General features: G+C 46.3%; 2 protein-coding genes and 1 long non-coding RNA gene across 4 annotated transcripts; all 3 read right to left on the reverse strand.

Annotated features, from left to right (window-relative positions):
• Nucleotides 1–6,271: 6,271 nt before the first annotated feature.
• On the reverse strand, nt 6,272–9,228 carry LOC123425295 (histidine--tRNA ligase, chloroplastic/mitochondrial-like). Its single transcript, XM_045108977.1, has 6 exons — nt 8,858–9,228; nt 7,738–7,928; nt 7,421–7,563; nt 7,211–7,339; nt 6,727–6,887; nt 6,272–6,636 (listed from the first exon to the last, which is right to left on the reverse strand). Exons 1-6 carry the CDS (start codon nt 9,226–9,228, stop codon nt 6,498–6,500), a joined length of 1,134 nt encoding a protein of 377 aa, XP_044964912.1. The 3' UTR covers nt 6,272–6,497.
• A 1,444-nt stretch (nt 9,229–10,672) lies between these two features.
• On the reverse strand, nt 10,673–13,925 carry LOC123429461. 2 transcript variants are annotated; one of them, XM_045113496.1, is made up of 5 exons: nt 13,798–13,925; nt 13,064–13,697; nt 11,981–12,862; nt 11,551–11,700; nt 10,673–11,427 (listed from the first exon to the last, which is right to left on the reverse strand). In XM_045113496.1, exons 2-5 carry the CDS (start codon nt 13,133–13,135, stop codon nt 11,290–11,292), a joined length of 1,242 nt encoding a protein of 413 aa, XP_044969431.1. In that variant the 5' UTR covers nt 13,136–13,697; nt 13,798–13,925; the 3' UTR covers nt 10,673–11,289. The 2 variants fall into 2 exon arrangements, with proteins under 2 accessions (XP_044969431.1, XP_044969430.1); XM_045113495.1 differs by having other exon boundaries at nt 10,673–11,407; nt 13,798–13,924.
• Nucleotides 13,926–16,399: 2,474 nt separating this feature from the next.
• On the reverse strand, nt 16,400–17,448 carry LOC123429462. The gene is made up of 4 exons (XR_006622678.1): nt 17,295–17,448; nt 17,086–17,211; nt 16,915–17,004; nt 16,400–16,755 (listed from the first exon to the last, which is right to left on the reverse strand). It is a non-coding gene; the product is annotated as an uncharacterized LOC123429462 (long non-coding RNA).
• Nucleotides 17,449–17,905: the final 457 nt, after the last annotated feature.

The raw sequence follows: 17,905 nt of genomic DNA on the forward strand, positions 1-17,905 counted from the left end.
GTATCCTGCCATTGTAGTTTTCTTTGAGAGTACGGAGTACATAGAACCAAAATCACTAAAACGTTCCTCTTTGGTTCTCCACCGAGTGAAATGCACAAAATCCTCACAAATCGTGTCCGTAAGAGCAACTCCAACGGGTGATCCATTTCTTTCGTCGCCGTCTGTTTGGATTTGCATGGACAAAAGTGATGGTACAACATGCGGATTCATTGTCAAAACGCGTTCGTTTCGCGTCCGCGTCGATCCATTTCTTGCCCAAATTTGGGATGAAATGCGTCAGCAAAGCGGACGCGCGCGCCCTCTTGGTGTCCGCCCAACTACCCACACTCAACTTAATTAATGACGGCCATCCTCCGCGGGCCCACGCGTCAGCAACCGCGGTCGGCCTTTTTAATCCGAACGTGCGGTGGGGAGGCGGAGGAGGAACGACTGGAGATGAAGGAGGAGGAGCGCGCCCGTGCTGCGCTGCCACCGCCACCAGCACAACCCATGTCGACGGGACAGACGACGGAGGCGCACGCAGCGGCGCTCTGGAACACGATGTTTCCCTGGAGCGGCCCTGCGTCGACGCAGGTTGACCTCACCGGCCCCAACGTCAACGCCGCCGCCGCCTAGGGCAGCCTTGTAGTTTAGATTTTTTTTTAATGATTAATTAATGTAATGGGGACGCGTGGACTCTCCCCGAACTTTGTAGCCTGCTTTAATATTTAATTAATGTTTGTTTTTATTTCAATCGTCGGCAAAATAGGTCGAGCGAGCGTTGAGCACATGCGCCGACTCAAATGCAGAAATGGACGTTGGTGTTCATCGGGCCGACCCGAACGGACAAATAGCGGATAAATTCACCTTTTGTTTGGTTCGATCGGTTTGAGTTGCTCTAAATGTAGAAAACTATCATAAGTGGCTATACCACCCAAGGACATGCTTACCCATGCACGCATATGACCTACCGTACGTCTCGCATGATACAAGAGGCAAAATTGACAAAAATGACCCCTGGGGCGAAAGAACTCACGGATTGACCCCTCGGGGGAAATAATTCACCGGCCTGATCCTTTTGTGTGGCGCCCGACAACTAGGCGCCACACTGTACTGTGTGACGCCTAGGTGTTCGGCGCCACACCCCGACCACGTGGCAGGGAGGGGGCCACCCCCCAGGCAGTGTGACGCCTAAGCCTCATGCGTCACACATTGTAATGTGTGGCGCCTAACGCTTAGGCGCCACACATGGACTTATACAGCCACGGCCCAGCCCCCCTCCCCACCCCCTCCCTCATTCAAACAGAAATTGCCACTGCGGCGGCGGTTGGCTCTCATCCCCTCCCTAATCCCCTCCCCCATCTCCTTCAGATCTGGGGATTTCTTCCTTGGATTGATCCCCCAAGGTAATGCCCTCCCCCATCCCTTCCCTTTCCCATTCTTCTATCCAATTTTATTATGTTTTGGTTGAGTAGATTGATTTTAGTAGATTGATTTGAGTAGGTTCTTAGGATTTGACTAGTTAGGATATGAGTTAGGATTTGGTTGAGTATACGAGTAGTTAGTAGTTAGTAGTAGTAGTAGTTAGTAGTAGTAGTAGGTATAGGAATTGCATTAGGTTTTGGTTTTGGTTGAGTATATGAATAGTTAGTAGTAGTAGTAGTTAGTAGTAGTACTTAGTATTAGTAGTAGTTAGTAGTAGTAGTAGGTATAGGAATTGTATTAGGTTTTGACTAGTTAGGATATGAGTTAGGATTTGACTAGTTAGTATATGAGTTAGGATTTGGTTGAGTATATGACTAGTTAGTAGTTAGTAGTAGTAGTAGTTAGTAGTAGTAGTAGGTATAGAATTGCATTAGGTTTTGGTTTTGGTTGAGTATATGAATAGTTAGTAGTAGTAGTAGTTAGTAGTAGTAGTTAGTATTAGTAGTAGTTTATATGAGTATATGAGTCTTATTTGAATATGAGTATATGAGTAATTTTTTATGATTTGTAGGATGGTGTGGCTTCTGAATAATGTTTATGACGTTGAACACCAGGCCTATTTCATGTCGGAGAAGAAGATGGTAAGTAGAAAATGATTAGTAGATGAGTATTTTTTTGAAAATGTAATAAGCACTTGATATCTTCTTCTCCTATATGTTTGCACGAGCTTACGCCCTTGAAGATCCGGTCTCATGGGGCATCCTCTGTAATGCATTACGATGAGCGGTACACCCCGTACATCGAGATGACGGGACTCCTTCCATTCGTGCTGCTTGTGAGTCGGTCAACTCCCAATCTGAACGCTGCGGCAGTCACAACACTCATTGATCGTTGGAGGCCGGAGACACATAGTTTTCACCTCCGGACCGGAGAGATGACGGTTACTCTTCAAGATGTTTCCATGATCACCGCTCTTCCGATCGAGGGGAAGCCACTATGTATGAGCACTGATTCTGAGGGATGGCGGCAACAAATGGAGGCTCTTATTGGTATGTCGCCGCAGGAGCCGGAGGTAGAAGATGGAGGGAAGAAAGATAGAGTCCCTGCCGACGCCACTTTCACTTGGATTGCCGCCAACTTTGCTCATTGTCCTGAGGACGCAGATGACGAGGTGATCCACAGGTATGCTTGCGTCTACATGTGGTACGTCATCTCTAGGACTATCTTTGCGGACGGCACAGGCAAGAATGCTCCATGGATGTGGCTGAAGGCGTTGACTGTTTTCGACAACAAGTTCAGCTGGGGCTCGGCCGCACTGGCTTACTTGTATCGACAGGTAATAAATTGTTAGTATTAAGTACTCTCTGTTATCTTCTTCTGCTAAACTGATGCATGTTTGTTGTTACTTGTAGTTGGACGATGCTTGTCGCAGGACGACAAAGGACGGTGGAGTTGGTGGTTGTATGCTCCTACTTTCAGTATGGAGCTGGGAACGCCTACCTGTTGGACGCCCTAAAAGCTCACAGTGGAATACCTGGGATGACCACGACAACCCTGTACGGCAACCTACATGGGCTTACAAGTGGGACTTGGTATCGGAGGTGGCAAGCGAAGTGAACCTATTGTACAAGCAATACACCAACGAGATGGATTCGCTTACCCCCGAGCAGGTAAGATGGTTTCAGAGTTGACTTCCAGCTTCTATGTTGTGAGTAAAATGAATTGTGGTATTCATCTTGTGTTGTAGGTTGAATGGGAGCCATATGGTGTCAGGACAAACTTTGGTGATGCACACACGTTCGAGCTGAATCCACTATGCGTGCAGGAAAGACATCTTTGGCTAATGCGTTGTCCCCTAATATGCAATTGGGCGGTTGAGTTTCATCTCCCGCATCGTGTGATGCGTCAATTTGGTTACTTTCAGCCACACCCGCCGGAGTGGGTGGACACGGACACACAGCTTCACAGGTAACAAAAAATAAGTAGTGATTAGTTTTGTTCTTAGTGTTGAGCGAGCTACTGATGTGTTTTGTTCAAAGCAGGTTGGATAGGAGGAGGCAGCGGAAAATCAAGGATTGGCAGAAGCATCATAAGAGCTATGTCGTTATGTTCGAGTAAAGTGTGCAGGCAACTTCGAGCATACAACGAACCCAGTACCGCCAGCATTGTCCTCTTGCGTTCAACAACTACCTAAGATGGTTTCAGAAGAGTACTCGTGTCGAGATTTGTCCGCCGCCTTACGAGGAGGACATATTGGAAGAACCCACTGAGTACGATGCACTTGCCCAAGGCGGTTACAGCAAGTTGATTCGCGAAGGGTACCAAACTTCCTTCGCCCCTGTCCTGAACTTTGTGGTAAGTGTGCTCCCCTATGAAAATTATGAATTCTAGTGGACCTATTCACTTGCACTTATTTGTTGTCATTGTCTTGTGGTCATAGCGCAAAGAGGTCAAGAAACAAGCTGATGAGTCCGAAGATATTCTAGATAACACACCTGGAGGACAAAAGGGAGAATCTGCACTTCGTCTATTTATAAAGGTGTTGTGTCATTATTATTATTTTGCCCACGAATGCAACATTATAGGTTACCTAATATATGTCATTTATATTTGAATCTAACAGGAACATGGCAAGAAGTTACAGCGCCTATCCAACATTTTAGGTTGCCGTGACCCTGAATATGTTTCACCTTCGAGATCCGGTTCATCCGAAAGAAATACTCTTGACGATTCAGCTTCTTCGGGCGCTCGCATGGATGATGGTGACATTACCTCGGCGGCTAATACCCAAAGAAATACTGTAGATGATGATGTTGACACTCCTCAGGTATGACATAGCCATACAATTTGCACTTTCAACCTTCAGCTTTGAACCTTCAAATTTGAACTTTCAACCTTCATATGTACTAGCAAACGAGCCCGTGCGTTGCAACGGGAGAAAAAGAAAACACGCTCTTAACCCAATAACCATGATTTAATACCACGCCAATTAATTTAGGCTGCATAAACTTGCACGTGGGCGCCTGTGGACAAATGAAATATATTTATGGGACATTTCAGTCCGAATATCCCACGAGCAGCCAACATAATTATATACGGAGAAATAACAGAGGTAGGAGCTAGCGTGAACCAAGTGCTCAGAGTAGTGCTAGACTATACTAATTTGATTTGTGGCAAGTAATAAAAAAACAAAGGTTTGCTTTATGTCTGCTGAGAAAGTAAGTTATCGGTGTCATCACCTCGGTTTGGCAAAACGAAATCAAGAGGGCCGGAGCATTGTACGGTCAGAAACAGAGTCACGGTCAGAAACAGAGTCCAAAACAAACACGGGAGCGCAGGCAACACTGACAGGCAAGGCGTAGGAGGACCTTCATAGGTCAGACGGGCCCGAATCCGACGCGCTCTGTGCTCCGGCGCGTGTCGGGGGGGGGGGGGAGTCCGAGGGCGGCGGTGCGCAATGTCGTGTGGTATGGCTCCGGGAGCCTGGACGAGGTGGGAAGTAGGCTGGATCGCCTAAACCTGGCCATATCGGCCGCCCTGGTGAGGAGGGTGGTCGACTTGTGTAGTGAGAGGAGTGATTCGGGCAGGAGGCTGTTGCGGTTCCTGTCGTGGTGCCGCTCCAAGGACCCCGCCGGATTGGGGGATGAGGAGCACGACAGGGCGATTGCGGTGCTTGCACGGATGGGTGACCTCCTCGGCCTCGCGTCACCGGTGACAGGGCTGAGCTCCCTTGCGTCCTCGCTGGAAGCAGGCAGCCGGCGTCCTCCTACGCATACTTGACCCCGCCCCCTCGGCCTCACGTCACCGGCGACAAGGCTGAGCCGAGCTCCCCGAGCTCCCTCGCCTCCTCGCCGAAGCCGACGGCCGGCTGGTCGCCTCCTCCCCGAAGCCGACGACGGCTGGGAGCTTCCTCGCCTCCTCGGCTCCTCCTGCACATCCTCGCCCCCGTCTCCTCGCGCCCGCGCGCCCCTTCCTCGACCCCGCCTCCTCGTGCCCGAGCTGAGATGCCGGCGGTGGGCGTGCGTGGTCTCTGGATAGGATAGGAAGACGCTGACCGCGGGGAGGGGGGATTTTGTAAAAATGAAACGTTTTTCAACTATAAACAGTGGACTGCGGGTTTATTCAGCCAAACGACAAGGACTTTTTTTGTAAAAATGCCTCAACGGAAATTCCGACAGAAGCGATAGCCGCTTTATTATTAGGTAAATATAATACTCTATGATGGATCGATCTGGCTGACCCAGCGGGTCACCCGACGCCGGTTCTGTTAACCCAAATCTTGTTTGAGGCCGTCTCACATGGCCCATTGGCCTTGAATTTTTGGGTCGTCCATTCTCATCCTAATACGGCCGACCCGGTCCATTCTTATCCTGATACATGGGGCTCGTCGCTCCGGTGATATGGCTCAGCCGCCGACATTCTTAAATTTTACACGCATACGCGTAACATTTTTGTTTATTTGTACATTTTTTCAGATTTTTTAAAATTTAAATTTGAATTTTGATTTTTTTTAGAAGGGCCTCCATGGAGGCCCAGAGCCAAAACGCCTCACTCCAAAAGCTGCTGCTTTACAACTCCATTTCTGCAACATACATGCACAACTACTATTGTCATTGTTGCACTCCTGTACGTTGTTGCTACGTCCATCCAAGTTCATGAGGATAATAAAAAAGAAACAGCTAGCACTATGCTTACTGCACGCAAGACAAGATTCAATTCTCTGGTACGGCAGTAGTACTTTGCACGTACTCCCTCCGTTTGCGCTCATTCATCCATTTATTGTATTCATTCATCCATTTTGCATCATGTACAGAACCAAAAATAATCACATCAGAATAGCATTAGTTTGAAGCAGATGAGCATTCTATTCTCAGGCAGCAAAGGCATTTTATACACATGTTGGTGAATGGCAAAACCTAAATTTTCTTTGTTTGTTGCAAGACGAATGATCCGAAAGAAGATAGCAATAGCATTCAAAGCCATACATTTGTTTTGTATACACGACGTGAACGGCAAAATTTACAGCGTTGAAGATGATCAGAAAGAAGAAGGGGGAAAAGTGAAACCTTCAAATCGATCAGATCAGCTAACAGCTACTGCAATTCGCCCGCCTTGACCTCAAACTCTTCTCTGGTTGATAGTATCTTCACACGAACCATGCCTCGCTCCCACTCGGATTTCCCAACCAAGATCAGCCTGCTAGCGTTTATCCTCTCCGCATGTTTGAACACCCTGCAGCATAGTAAACATTAATTACAGATACACCCACCCACATAATTATTCAACACAATGGGAAAAATAGAAATTAATGGAAGGCAATACCATTTCAGACGCTTGTCTTCTACAAGGTCTGCAGATCTGCCCTTCTTCCGCAGAGAGGATGCAACGCTAGATGCTGGCCCTTCAAGCTCCTCGTCCAATGGGAACACAATGTCATCTATTTGACGTGACAGGTCAGGCAAAAGACCCTTTTCTTTTAGCAGCTGTCAGAAAATGTGTAAATTATAGAGTTTGTATTACTGCCACTTAAACTGCATCTCAAAAAATTCATAATGACATGTAAACAATGACAATCTTTTCCACATGAATTCACGTTATTAGCACTACTCAACTTGATAAAATCTTAGCCAACCTTCTCTGAATTTCCTATTGTTACTTTATTTTTACTTCATATTAGCAGGACTTTCTCATATCTTTACCAGAATATCAATTTTATAGGAACTTTAATCTTTGACCAAGCAGCTTTCTTCGCTCGGCATGAGAAAAGGAACCAGAGAAAGGGGAGAAAATTAGTATTGTATCATACTTCCACTATAACAGCATCTCCAAATCCAAAGCCACAGGCTGGTACATCTTCAGTTCCAAATGTTGACAGTAGCCTGTCATACCTCCCCCCACCACAAATCGCTCTCAGTTCCCCTTCCCTATCAAAAGCCTGAAAACATGGATCAAGAGAGTTCAGTATGAAACAAGAGTTGGTGGCCAAAAAAAAGATGGAATGCCACTTTTTCAGGACCTCAAAAACAATCCCCGTGTAGTATGCAAGGCCACGAACAACAGATGCATCGAAACAGATCCAATCAGCATAACCATATTGCTCAGCAAATGAGAAGAGCTTCTTCAAGTCAGCAACGGCTTCAACACCGGAGCCTAGCACCTCTGCATGGGAATATCAAAATGAGTGATCCCTTTCTGGATAAATGGGTGGACTTTGCTTTCTTTTTCCAGAATGTTACACAAATATGGATGCCATAAGAGAAAAAAATTGGACAGGATCAACAAATTTAACACAAAGATACCAAAGTACAGCACAACAGTATACCAACATATTGCGGATGGAATCCCTCCTCTTACAGCTGCTGAAAGCCGTGTTGATGCTGATGATCATGAGGTACTTGTGCCTTCCAAACGACTCGAAGGCCTTATACTCCTGTGAAACCGGAGAGCCGTTGAGGAATGACTCCTGCAGTGTCCTTGCAGCCGGAAGCTCCGTCTCCAAGTTTCCTATTGTCTTGTCCAGTGTCCTGCAGGAGGAGGAGCCATTTGAACTCTAGTCAGATAAAAATCCACCTTGATGCTTTGCTGGAAAAAATCAAAGGTACAATAAGGCACGCGTGTTTGTTTTAAAAAGCAGGCTATGCCGTTTAGCGGCGGCTCAGCCATCAGCTATTTGAAGCTATAGCTTTGCTGCGGGCTATGCCACTATTTAGCGGTTTTGCTTCAATCATGAATAAATCAAAAATCAATCATACAATTAAGCATTACATGTATATATTATGCATACTTATACATACATACATCAATTTCATCCAGCGCAAGCATCAATATGACATATACTTGGCGTCAACCTATCGTATTTATGATATATCAGATACACACAATCACATATTCATCCAGCCCAAGCATAACCAAGTAATCAGGCATCGTATAATTCATATCTCAAAGTACAAGTACATCAAGGTATCAAGAACAAATCAATAGAAAAGATTTGGAGGAAGCTTGCCTTGCAATGAAGCCGGAGGTGGCTGGTTGCAACTACAGGTGGAATCGTGATGCAACCGCCGTCGTCGTTGCCGTTTCCCTTCCTCGCCTTGACTAAGTCGACGGCGCCCGTGGCCGCCTTGGCGCCCAAACACGCTCGACCGGCCGTCGTCGTTGCCGTTTCCCTTCCTCGCCTTGACTAAGTCGACGGCGCCTGTGGCCGCCTTGGCGCCCAAACACGCTCGACCGGCCGTCGTCGTTGCCGTTTCCCTTCCTCGCCTTGACTAAGTCAACGGCGCCTGTGGCCGCCTTGGCGCCCAAACACGCTCGACCGGCCGTCGTCGTTGCCGTTTCCCTTCCTCGCCTTGACTAAGTCGACGGCGCCCGTGGCCGCCTTGGCGCCCAAACACGCTCGACCGGCCGTCGCCGTTGTGTGCCGAAGGCACCGCCGCCACGCGCATGCCAAGGTCACGAGGCCTGCGTCGCTGCACTCCTAAGGGGGCTTCGCGAAGAGGAGTTCAGGTCCGCCGGGTCCTCTTCTGCGCGCAAGCATCCGGGTCGGCGACGATGTTGCAGCAGCGCCGCCGTCGCGACTGCGGGGTTGGCGGTGGCGGCGGTGGAGCGGAGGAGGTGGCCGGGGACGGCGCTGCGCGCAAGCATCCGGGTCGCCGTCGACTGCGGGGTTGGGGGAGACCACGGAGGCCGGCGACGGCGATATGACGCCGCGGTCAACGCGCGAGAGAGGAGGGGATCGTGAGAGCGTGGGACGGGTGGATACGGACCGATCCCTGGGTCGGTGTCGATGATGACCTTCTTCTTCTTGGTGACGGCGGCCATGGACATGGATCCCGGGGATCGATCGCGGCGGCGTCGGTTGCGCTGGCGGATCGAGCGAGGTGGAGACAGAGAGAGAGGGGGCGGAGATCCAGAAGGCTCGATTGGGAGCATCGCAGGAGGGGATCGTGCGTTCGTGGGTGCGTTCTTTTTTTATGTGCAGGGTCGTACAAGGAGGTGGGATCGCTGGGAGAGGTCGAACCATCGCTAGGTTGAACCATCACGACGTTTGATCCTGCTTTAATAGTAGAGATTAGGCTGCGGACGACATGACGTTGAAGGCTTTCCAACGTTCCGCTTACATGTTGAAGCCCAGGAAGGAATTTAAGCGCTACTCACCGGATGATTATGCGAAAGGAAAGAATCTGGTGGCCGGGGGCTCTCGTTTGTCAAGGATGAGAAGCATGGACGATGAGGTTGAGGATGACGATAACGATGAGTCGGATGACCCGGAGCAATTTGTGGTTGCGAGAAGGAAGAAGCTAGCATCCAAGAGGGGACGAGGCCCAAGTGATTTGGAGTTGGTGTTGCACTTGTCGAGCTGAACTATTTACTTTCGTTGTGAACTATTTCGAGTTGTGAACCATTTAGTTGTTGTTGCACTTGTTGTGAACCATTTAGTTGTTGGCTATGATGATGATGTCAATAATTGTTGCACTTGATGATTCTTTGGCTTTCACATATATGATTGCTGTCAAAATTGCTTTATTGCTGTCTAAATTGCTTTATTGCTGTCAAAAATGCTGTTTTGATGTCTAAATTCAGATTCCAGCAGGTTTTCACATGTGTGGCGCCTAAGGCTTAGGCGCCACACTGGCGCCTTAGGCTTAGGCGCCACACATGTGAAATAGACTGGGGGAGGGGGTGGGGAGGGGGGCTGGGCCGTGGCTGTATAAGTCCATGTGTGACGCCTAAGCGTTAGGCGCCACACATTACAATGTGTGACGCCTGAGACTTAGGCATCACACTGCCTAGGGGGTGGCCCCCTCCCTGCCACGTGGTCGGGGGTGTGGCGCCGAACACCTAGGCGTCACACAGTACAGTGTGGCGCCTAGGTGTCGGACGCCACACAAAAGGGTCAGGCCGGTGAATTATTTCCCCGCGGGGTCAATCCGTAAGTTCTTTCGCCTCAGGGGTCATTTTTGTCAATTTTGCTGATACAAGAGGCATACAACATGCAGCGATGGTTGCAACTCAGCAATCAGAAAATCTGGATGTCCAAGGACCAAACGCCAAGATGCATCGCATTTCCCCAAATCGCCAAGAAACTTTGCGTTTCCGCTTCGCCATGTCAGCGCCATCTAAGCTCGTGTGGGCCAGGGTCCAAACACCATGAACCATGGCATTTCACATGTAACCCAAATCGTTAGATATGTTGGCGTTATCAAAAAAAGTTAAGATTTAAAATAATTTTACAAACCAGGTTAATTCAGAATTTTGTTAGCACAAAGGGTTAAAACATAAATTTTGTCCTCTCTGCACTCTCTCCCACCTTTATTTTAAAAGGCTGACACAAGTACTCATGCAAGGACAACCTCTGCATGGCAAAAAAGAGGGGGGTTTTACACACCATCTCTTTGTATTGTGCCGTGTTGACATTTTACAGTGTAGTATTGAGTAAACAAAGCAAAAAAGATTCAGCGGTGCTCGGATCATGATGCATTAGCGATCGGTCGATGCAGGCAGTGCTCGGATCATGATGCATTAGCGATCGGTCGATGCAGGCACGGGAGGTTCCGTGCACGGTAGATCTCTCGCACGCTCCTAGCTAATAAATACATGACCGGGTTGCCCGCAAGGGGTAAGTCGAACCACTACGGAAAATTATCTGTGCCGAGGACCGGACCCTCTCTCTAAGTTGCTTGGCTATTGCTTCTTGCCCATCCCTGTATGTTGGGAAGAAGCCCCCTATCGGAGGAGGTATTGGGATCCTTGTGTCACAACCCTTGCATGGATATTTACCGTCTGTCAGAAGAACCGTCTTCAAGTCTGGAGCTCGACTCATCACGGTACTTACAAATAGAAAGTGATGCTCCAGTAGGGGCCTAAAACCACCGAACTGGAACTCTTTCAATTGCCACTTGTGACAGCTTGTGAATCCAAGCAACTTCCATGAAGGTTCCAATCTCCGAGCACCAAACCGTCTTTTTCTTTCTTCATCACCCTCCAGGCATGGATGTTCAAACATCTGCATTCATCCACCAATACCTAAATTATAAGGGGTTATGGTAGGATTCCGATCAAAGCCAAAGAGACACCGATGGTGTTTTGGGTCAGATAGACTTATATACATTCCAACTAATAAAAGTTGAAAGTAACGAGTAGAAGTACCTCAACATCAAATGCCTCGAGAGATGGAGCAGCCTCGATGAGATTTAATGTCCATAACAGGTCAAATTTGATAAAGATACCATGAATAGACAGCTTTCTTAGCTTGTTGAATGCAATGCAGAGTTGTTTTCCTTCTGGTTGCATCCAGATCTGATGCACACAAAAAAAGAATCTAACAATTGTATATTTGTATGTATATAGAGGCAAGGTATGTGTTGACCAGGTTAACCATTTGCAAACTAGAACTTGATCAATTATAAATAAATAAAGTTATGGTTCATAGAAATTATTATAATTATAAACAAAAGCAAATAACTTGGCCAAGGAATGAGCCAGCAAAACTAGAACAATCCCAGTGTTGTTCCAACATAAAGTTCTTACAAATGAAATAGCACAAAACCACAATATAACAGCTATCTTCTAAAATTACCTTTTCTCCTCGAAAGTCTAAGGTTAGAGTATGTATGTTTGTGGCACCATCTAGAACCTGGCTTAAACTAAAGTCTTGGTGAATGATAGTTGCATCACGGACAAGGGACAATTCCTTGAGTGATGGAACAGAACCAAAACACAAGGGGGCCTCGGAAAACAACCAAGCCTGCCAACGGATCCACTCTAGTTTTGGAAGGCAGAGCACCTCAGCTCTTTTCAACGATAGGTAGACTTCTAGAACTCTGAGCTTCGAATGTGGCGCATTGATCTTCCATACAGATAAATCCCCGGTGTCACAGTGGTCCAGACGAAGGTGCAGCAGTTGCTTGCAGTAATCAAACAGTAAGTGATTCATGTCGCGTTCAGTGAAGCTGACATTATTTAGATGGAGCCTTGTGAGACAGCGAAGAACACTAGGGTACTCACTAAAAAATCCATCGACATCCCGAGCTTGCCCTACCATAACCTCGTTTCCGGAGTCCTCGGGCTTCTTCTCAGTTAAAATGGTGAGTTCCAAATCTTTTAGCATCTCGCTGTCAATGGCATTGCTAACTAGCACGCCAATGTCACGCGAGTAGTTTCCGATGAGATAAATCTTGAGGCGTAGCGTTGTGATGGTGTGTTCCCTGCAGGGCTGAGCCAAGAAGCTGCTAGTGGCTCTTGCCAGAGACGCCATTGCTTGATCAATGTGTGCAGCCCCTGTGCATGGGGCAATAAAGAAGTCCATGACATGAAGTTTGAGATCAGGAAGTAGCCACGGCAAGTTTCTCCACCGCGTTGACAACACACTAGTCCTTGCTGCCATGGCAAGGTCGACTCTCCCCAGGATAGAGATTAAAATGTCATCACTCAACGCGCTGAGCCTATCTTCCTCACCTTTCTGCAACAAGAATATATATCATCCATGGATACAGTCAGGTCAACATGCTAAGAATAAAAGGCTCTAACTAAGCATAAGTAATCGTTGCATCATCTCTAGCAAGAACAGTGCATTTTTGTGATGTGTAAGATCGTTTGTTTGGAACTTCAGAATATAGGACAGATGAACAGTCGGCAGAACAGCTAGCAAAGAAGAACTTACGTGGCGGTGCGGACTATCAGACTCCATGGATAATAACCTCCGAGTCCAGGGAGCCCTGAACAACGCGCTCATCGTTTATTCCGGGAGCTCTGGTCTCTATTTATTCAGAGAGGATGAGAGAACTACGATGCTCTAAACCGACCAGAATCTAAGTAGAGAATCTTGGACTTGTCTTATTAGATGAAACCGAATAATAACCTCCTCTGAGTCCAGTATGCCTTCCAAAGCGATTGTCTTTTATTTCCGGAGCGCTCGTCTGTATTAATATTCTGACAACGAGGAGGAGGCAAAAGTCGAGAATTCCCGACTTCTCTCTCTCTCTCTCTCTGAGATGAAACCGGATCGTACACACAACAGCCCGACGACCGCGTTGACACAATGATTTAAGCTGGAAGAAGACGGACTATATAATTTATTTACGAGTATGTGCGACCGCGTGGTAAATCCACATCCACACGTTGTTATTGCTGGTGGAGGAGGGGATTGCAGCCTGTAAAAAGGATCATCTCACGGCCTTCAAAATCAACCGCCGTCTTGCCAAATCCCTGTAAAAGGGACGCTCTTCCACCCGCAGAACAACAGCGGATCTTGAAAATCAGCTGCCTTGGATAGAGTTCGGGAGGTTAACGAGCCCCTGAAAATCAAGGCAATCAATCCGGCACATCAGACCCAGCCTACGACGTACGCGAGGAGAGAAAGAGGGCAGCAGCCAAGCGACGAAGCGTGGGCCTCACCTTGTCGGTCTTCGAGGGCGGCGGCGTTCCGTCCGTGCCGGCTTGACGGCGGCTGGGTATAACCCTAGAGCCTAGACTGGCGCACCGCAGAACACGAATAGTGCTATTATCTCGGCCTAGACTCGTGGTGCAACGGGCCTCCTTTCCGACCGATAAGTCACGGGTTGACTACGATCATTTATGGGCCTCTGCATCTGTGGCCCAGCTCAGCCTGGCTGAGTAAAAATAGGTTTTGTGTCCGGTTCAAGTTCGGCACTGAGTTTGGTTGCCCGTCTCTCTTAGGCCTTGTTTGAAACCACTCACATTATATAATTCAGTTTTTATAATTTATTTTGTCTTCAAACAGGACAGATTACGGTATAGATTATAAAAATTAAATGAACAGATTATTAAAAATTTATAATCTATCCTAACCCAGCTAAAATCAGATTATGGATTGCTAATGATCCATTATCCTTGTAAAATTTAAGTTAATTACATTCCTACCACCGCCACCCTCTTCTTTTTTTAAAAACAGAGGGCGAACAAGTCATTATGAAATGTAAAACCTGAATTATAGTTTATATAATCTGGCCTTCAAACATGTCCACTTATATTATTTTTATAAATCAGATTATATAATCTATCTTTATAATCCAGATTATCATAATCTATTGTGGTTCTAAACAGGGCCTTAGTCCGGTTGAGTATAGAAGTATAGAACTAGTAAACATGTCCGTGCATCACAATGAAAGAAATAGCCTTTCAGAGTTCGTAACAATGGAGACGTCAAAGAAGGCATCACGCTGGTAGCCATGACCATTAATAACGTTGACCTCCGTCGTGTAAAAAAGCAGAAGTATGTATTGTGTAAGACAATACGATACTGCCACAATTTTATTTTCCAAGAAAAGATGGAACTTTAGATTTGGTTTCCAACTACGGCTATGAGACAAATGCTACTTCAGAACCGAGAGGAATGGTATAAAGCAGTTGAGGCAAACATTAATTACTTTTATCTATACTAGGAAAAATGTCCGTGCGTTGCAACGGGAGAAACAAACCCTCGCATCCCTTTCATGAAAAAATGATGCTCATGTCAACTAAAGCTTCCAATTACCGCACGTACTAAGGCATAATTTTCCATCTTATTTTGTTCATCTACACATGGGTTTGTTTTTAACTCAGCTCCACTTCATTATATAAATCTTCGTCATCCTTCCTTTATCTATATGATCATCACACCCTTGCTCTACTTATCATATCTTTGAGAGAACACAAATATTGTTTTTCCTCCACTAACATGAAGGACGCAATGAATGTTTTTTTGCAGGGTGCACGCATCTCCGCATCATCTTAATCTTTAGCCAAGAAAATTATACTCAAATGGGGTTTGATGACCTGATGTTTTTATACCAAATCTTTGACGATGTTGTTTCTTCTATTGATTTTTAATAAAAAATGGATAAGAGGAAACAGAGAAAGAATGCATGCATTCGTGGCCTTACCTTAGGAAGGGAGTCAAAATATTCAAGGGACAATGTTGTAGCACCAATTCACAGTCTATTTCTAATCCTACACACCTGCTATATCATTGTATATTTTGAAAATTATCCCAATCTTCTTTACGGTTGGATGTCCAAGGCAGACTACAGCTTCATATACAGAATGATTATCTGTAACATAGAGAAGAAAGAGTCTTCCAGCAATTTTCTGTTGTAGCCGGTTGACACTTTACCTTGTCATGATCTAAGGTGTAACCATTAGAAGCAAGTCTTGACAGGCCAGTTCTTTGTTCCCAAGCAGAATAACATTTGTTAAGCACAACTTAACATCCACGACAACATCAATCACCCCCTCCGTACAGTCTAGACCTGTCATATATGCAGACACCGAAATAGATAGATAAAACTTCCCCAAGGACATATAGTTCTGATTAGCTCATACTTGAGAGAACTGCAAGTATATTACAAAAGTTTGCTCTCTTGATTAGGCAGCCTAATCAAGACGTACATGTATATCTGGCAGTTTGAGATTTGTCAAACAGGACAATTAATGTCGTTAGAAATGATATGCCAAATAAGTTAGCAAATCACCCTAAAAGAGATAGACAATTTGTTATATTATCCAGAACATAATATAAATGGATGCGGTTTTCAACTTTTACGAGTTGTTTCTGAAGAGGTTTACCATGAGCTAGCACTTTGAGACAAACCTGAATCATTAGAGCTACTATGAAATTTTAACCGTGTGTAGCAACATGATACTTATTGTTTCATGATGTCCAATACACATGGGATACTATAGAATAACAAATTGTTCCACTTCATCAACATGTGCATCAAACATGACGTCCCTATGTGGGCTCTCACCCTCTTTCTCAGTTTCCTGCCTTGTCTATCCTTCCCACATGCATGAAATTTCACCCGGAAACCAAATCATAGCGAGCATCATATTTTGAAATTTATGAACCTAAAGCGAGCATCTTATTGCGTGCTAATAAGATTATCCGCATCGACATGCAATGCATCTCAAATGGAGTATCATAGCAAGTCTGAAGCCAAGGTTATTACACCGAGCGTCTAAAAAAAGGTTAACTACAGAGAGAAATGCAAATTTCTTATATGACTAGGAACATCAACATCTCATTCATCTTCGGTCTAACAGTTAAATTTAAATCACCAGGAATTCCTCCGGATGCCATTTGAACAGAGTGAAAATACTATGCATGTATCACACAATTTCACACTGAAATATCCTTTCCTGAACCTGATAGCTATATAGAAGGTAATTTCCTTTTCTAGCAGCTGGTTGTACAGCTGTACTGAAACCATTTGAATTGGTTTCTGACCTTCTGTGTAAGTTACCCACGACGCCTACGACCTCCTCGACGACATCCACTACGGCCGCCTCGCCGACTCCCTTCTTGTACCCTTTTTTGAACCATGGATCTTTTAATAGTTGAGGGATAGTTATACGCTGGTCAACGACAATGAGGAACCGAGTAAGAAACAACTCCATAAGTAATGTAGTCATAGACCAAAAAAGTGCAGAACCACCACTTGGGAGCGGTTTTGCTGACCTTTTGGCGGACTAATCTCAAATTTCAGAAATGGAATGTTAAGTAAAAAATCTTACAGTTGATGGATTAGGATCCAGAATCCTGGGAATCAGTCTTTTAGCTCCATCAGAAAACCAAGAGGGACAAGTAAAATGAGCTCCAAAGATCTGTCAAGCGAAAGAGGGTAAATGCAAATATACATCCAGTAATATCGGCACTTATGTATTTACTTATTCCTTCTATATTACCTTTTTATAAAGGGCTGAGACGTTGTCATCCTCAAAAGGCAGGTATCCAGCAAGCATCACAAAAAGAATTACCCCACAAGACCAAAGGTCTGCAAACGCACCATCATAGCCCTTATCTTCAATAACCTGGATATTGGGTAGCATTAAAATATAAGCATGTTCATTCCTGGTTAAAACAGAATCACTGCAAATGTATAAGGACCAGTTACCTCAGGAGCAACATAGTTCGGTGTCCCACAGGTAGTATGTAGTAACCCATCAGCCTGTTGAGTTGAAGTAATCAGAGGTTATAGTTTAATATGTTAGATGGCATCAACAGAAACTACAGAAATGCAATCGTCCGCCTAAGGTAATGGCCTGGCAGCTCCATCGGGGCTCACCTATGGCCTGTAGATCTCAATACCGATCTAGCAGCGAGGTGAGGAGGGGCTGCGGCGGCGTGACGTCTTCCTGCGTGCAGAGGATGAAGGGATCGGGTGGCGGCGGGCAATCGAGATATGCGCCACCGTGGTCCGTGGCTTCGAGCTCCGGCGGGGAGTTCTGGTGGCGCGACAACGGGGCGAGTTCGGGCTGCGCAACGGCGGGGCGGAGTCCGAAGGGGCGGGCTTCGGCGACGCGATGACTGGGCAGGTTCCGGCGACGCTACGACGGGGTGAGTTCCGGCGGCCCAATGGCGAGGCGGAGCCAGGCGGCGGGCGGCGGTGTGGCAGAGGTTGGCGGCGCGCTGGAGCCTGGAGGTCGAGATGGGATCAGGAGGCAGTTGTTTAACTACACGTATATTGTCACATAGACTTAGAAGCATTAATGTTTAACTACATAC

This window comes from Hordeum vulgare, chromosome 2H (assembly GCF_904849725.1).
Source record: "Hordeum vulgare subsp. vulgare chromosome 2H, MorexV3_pseudomolecules_assembly, whole genome shotgun sequence".
NCBI lineage: Eukaryota > Viridiplantae > Streptophyta > Magnoliopsida > Poales > Poaceae > Hordeum > Hordeum vulgare.

Coding starts and splice junctions, on each gene's coding strand:
- LOC123425295 (XM_045108977.1), bottom strand. CDS start 9,228: ATGTCCATGGCCGCCGTCACCAAGAAGAAGAAGGTCATCATCGACACC. Junction 7,929..8,857: donor AGTGCAGCGACGCAGGCCTC/GTGACCTTGGCA, acceptor CTCCTCCTGCAG/GACACTGGACAAGACAATAG. Junction 6,637..6,726: donor GAAGACAAGCGTCTGAAATG/GTATTGCCTTCC, acceptor ACTATGCTGCAG/GGTGTTCAAACATGCGGAGA.
- LOC123429461 (XM_045113495.1), bottom strand. CDS start 13,135: ATGAGCGCGTTGTTCAGGGCTCCCTGGACTCGGAGGTTATTATCCATG. Junction 12,863..13,063: donor CTGATAGTCCGCACCGCCAC/GTAAGTTCTTCT, acceptor TTCTTGTTGCAG/AAAGGTGAGGAAGATAGGCT. Junction 11,408..11,550: donor TCGAGGCATTTGATGTTGAG/GTACTTCTACTC, acceptor GGATGAATGCAG/ATGTTTGAACATCCATGCCT.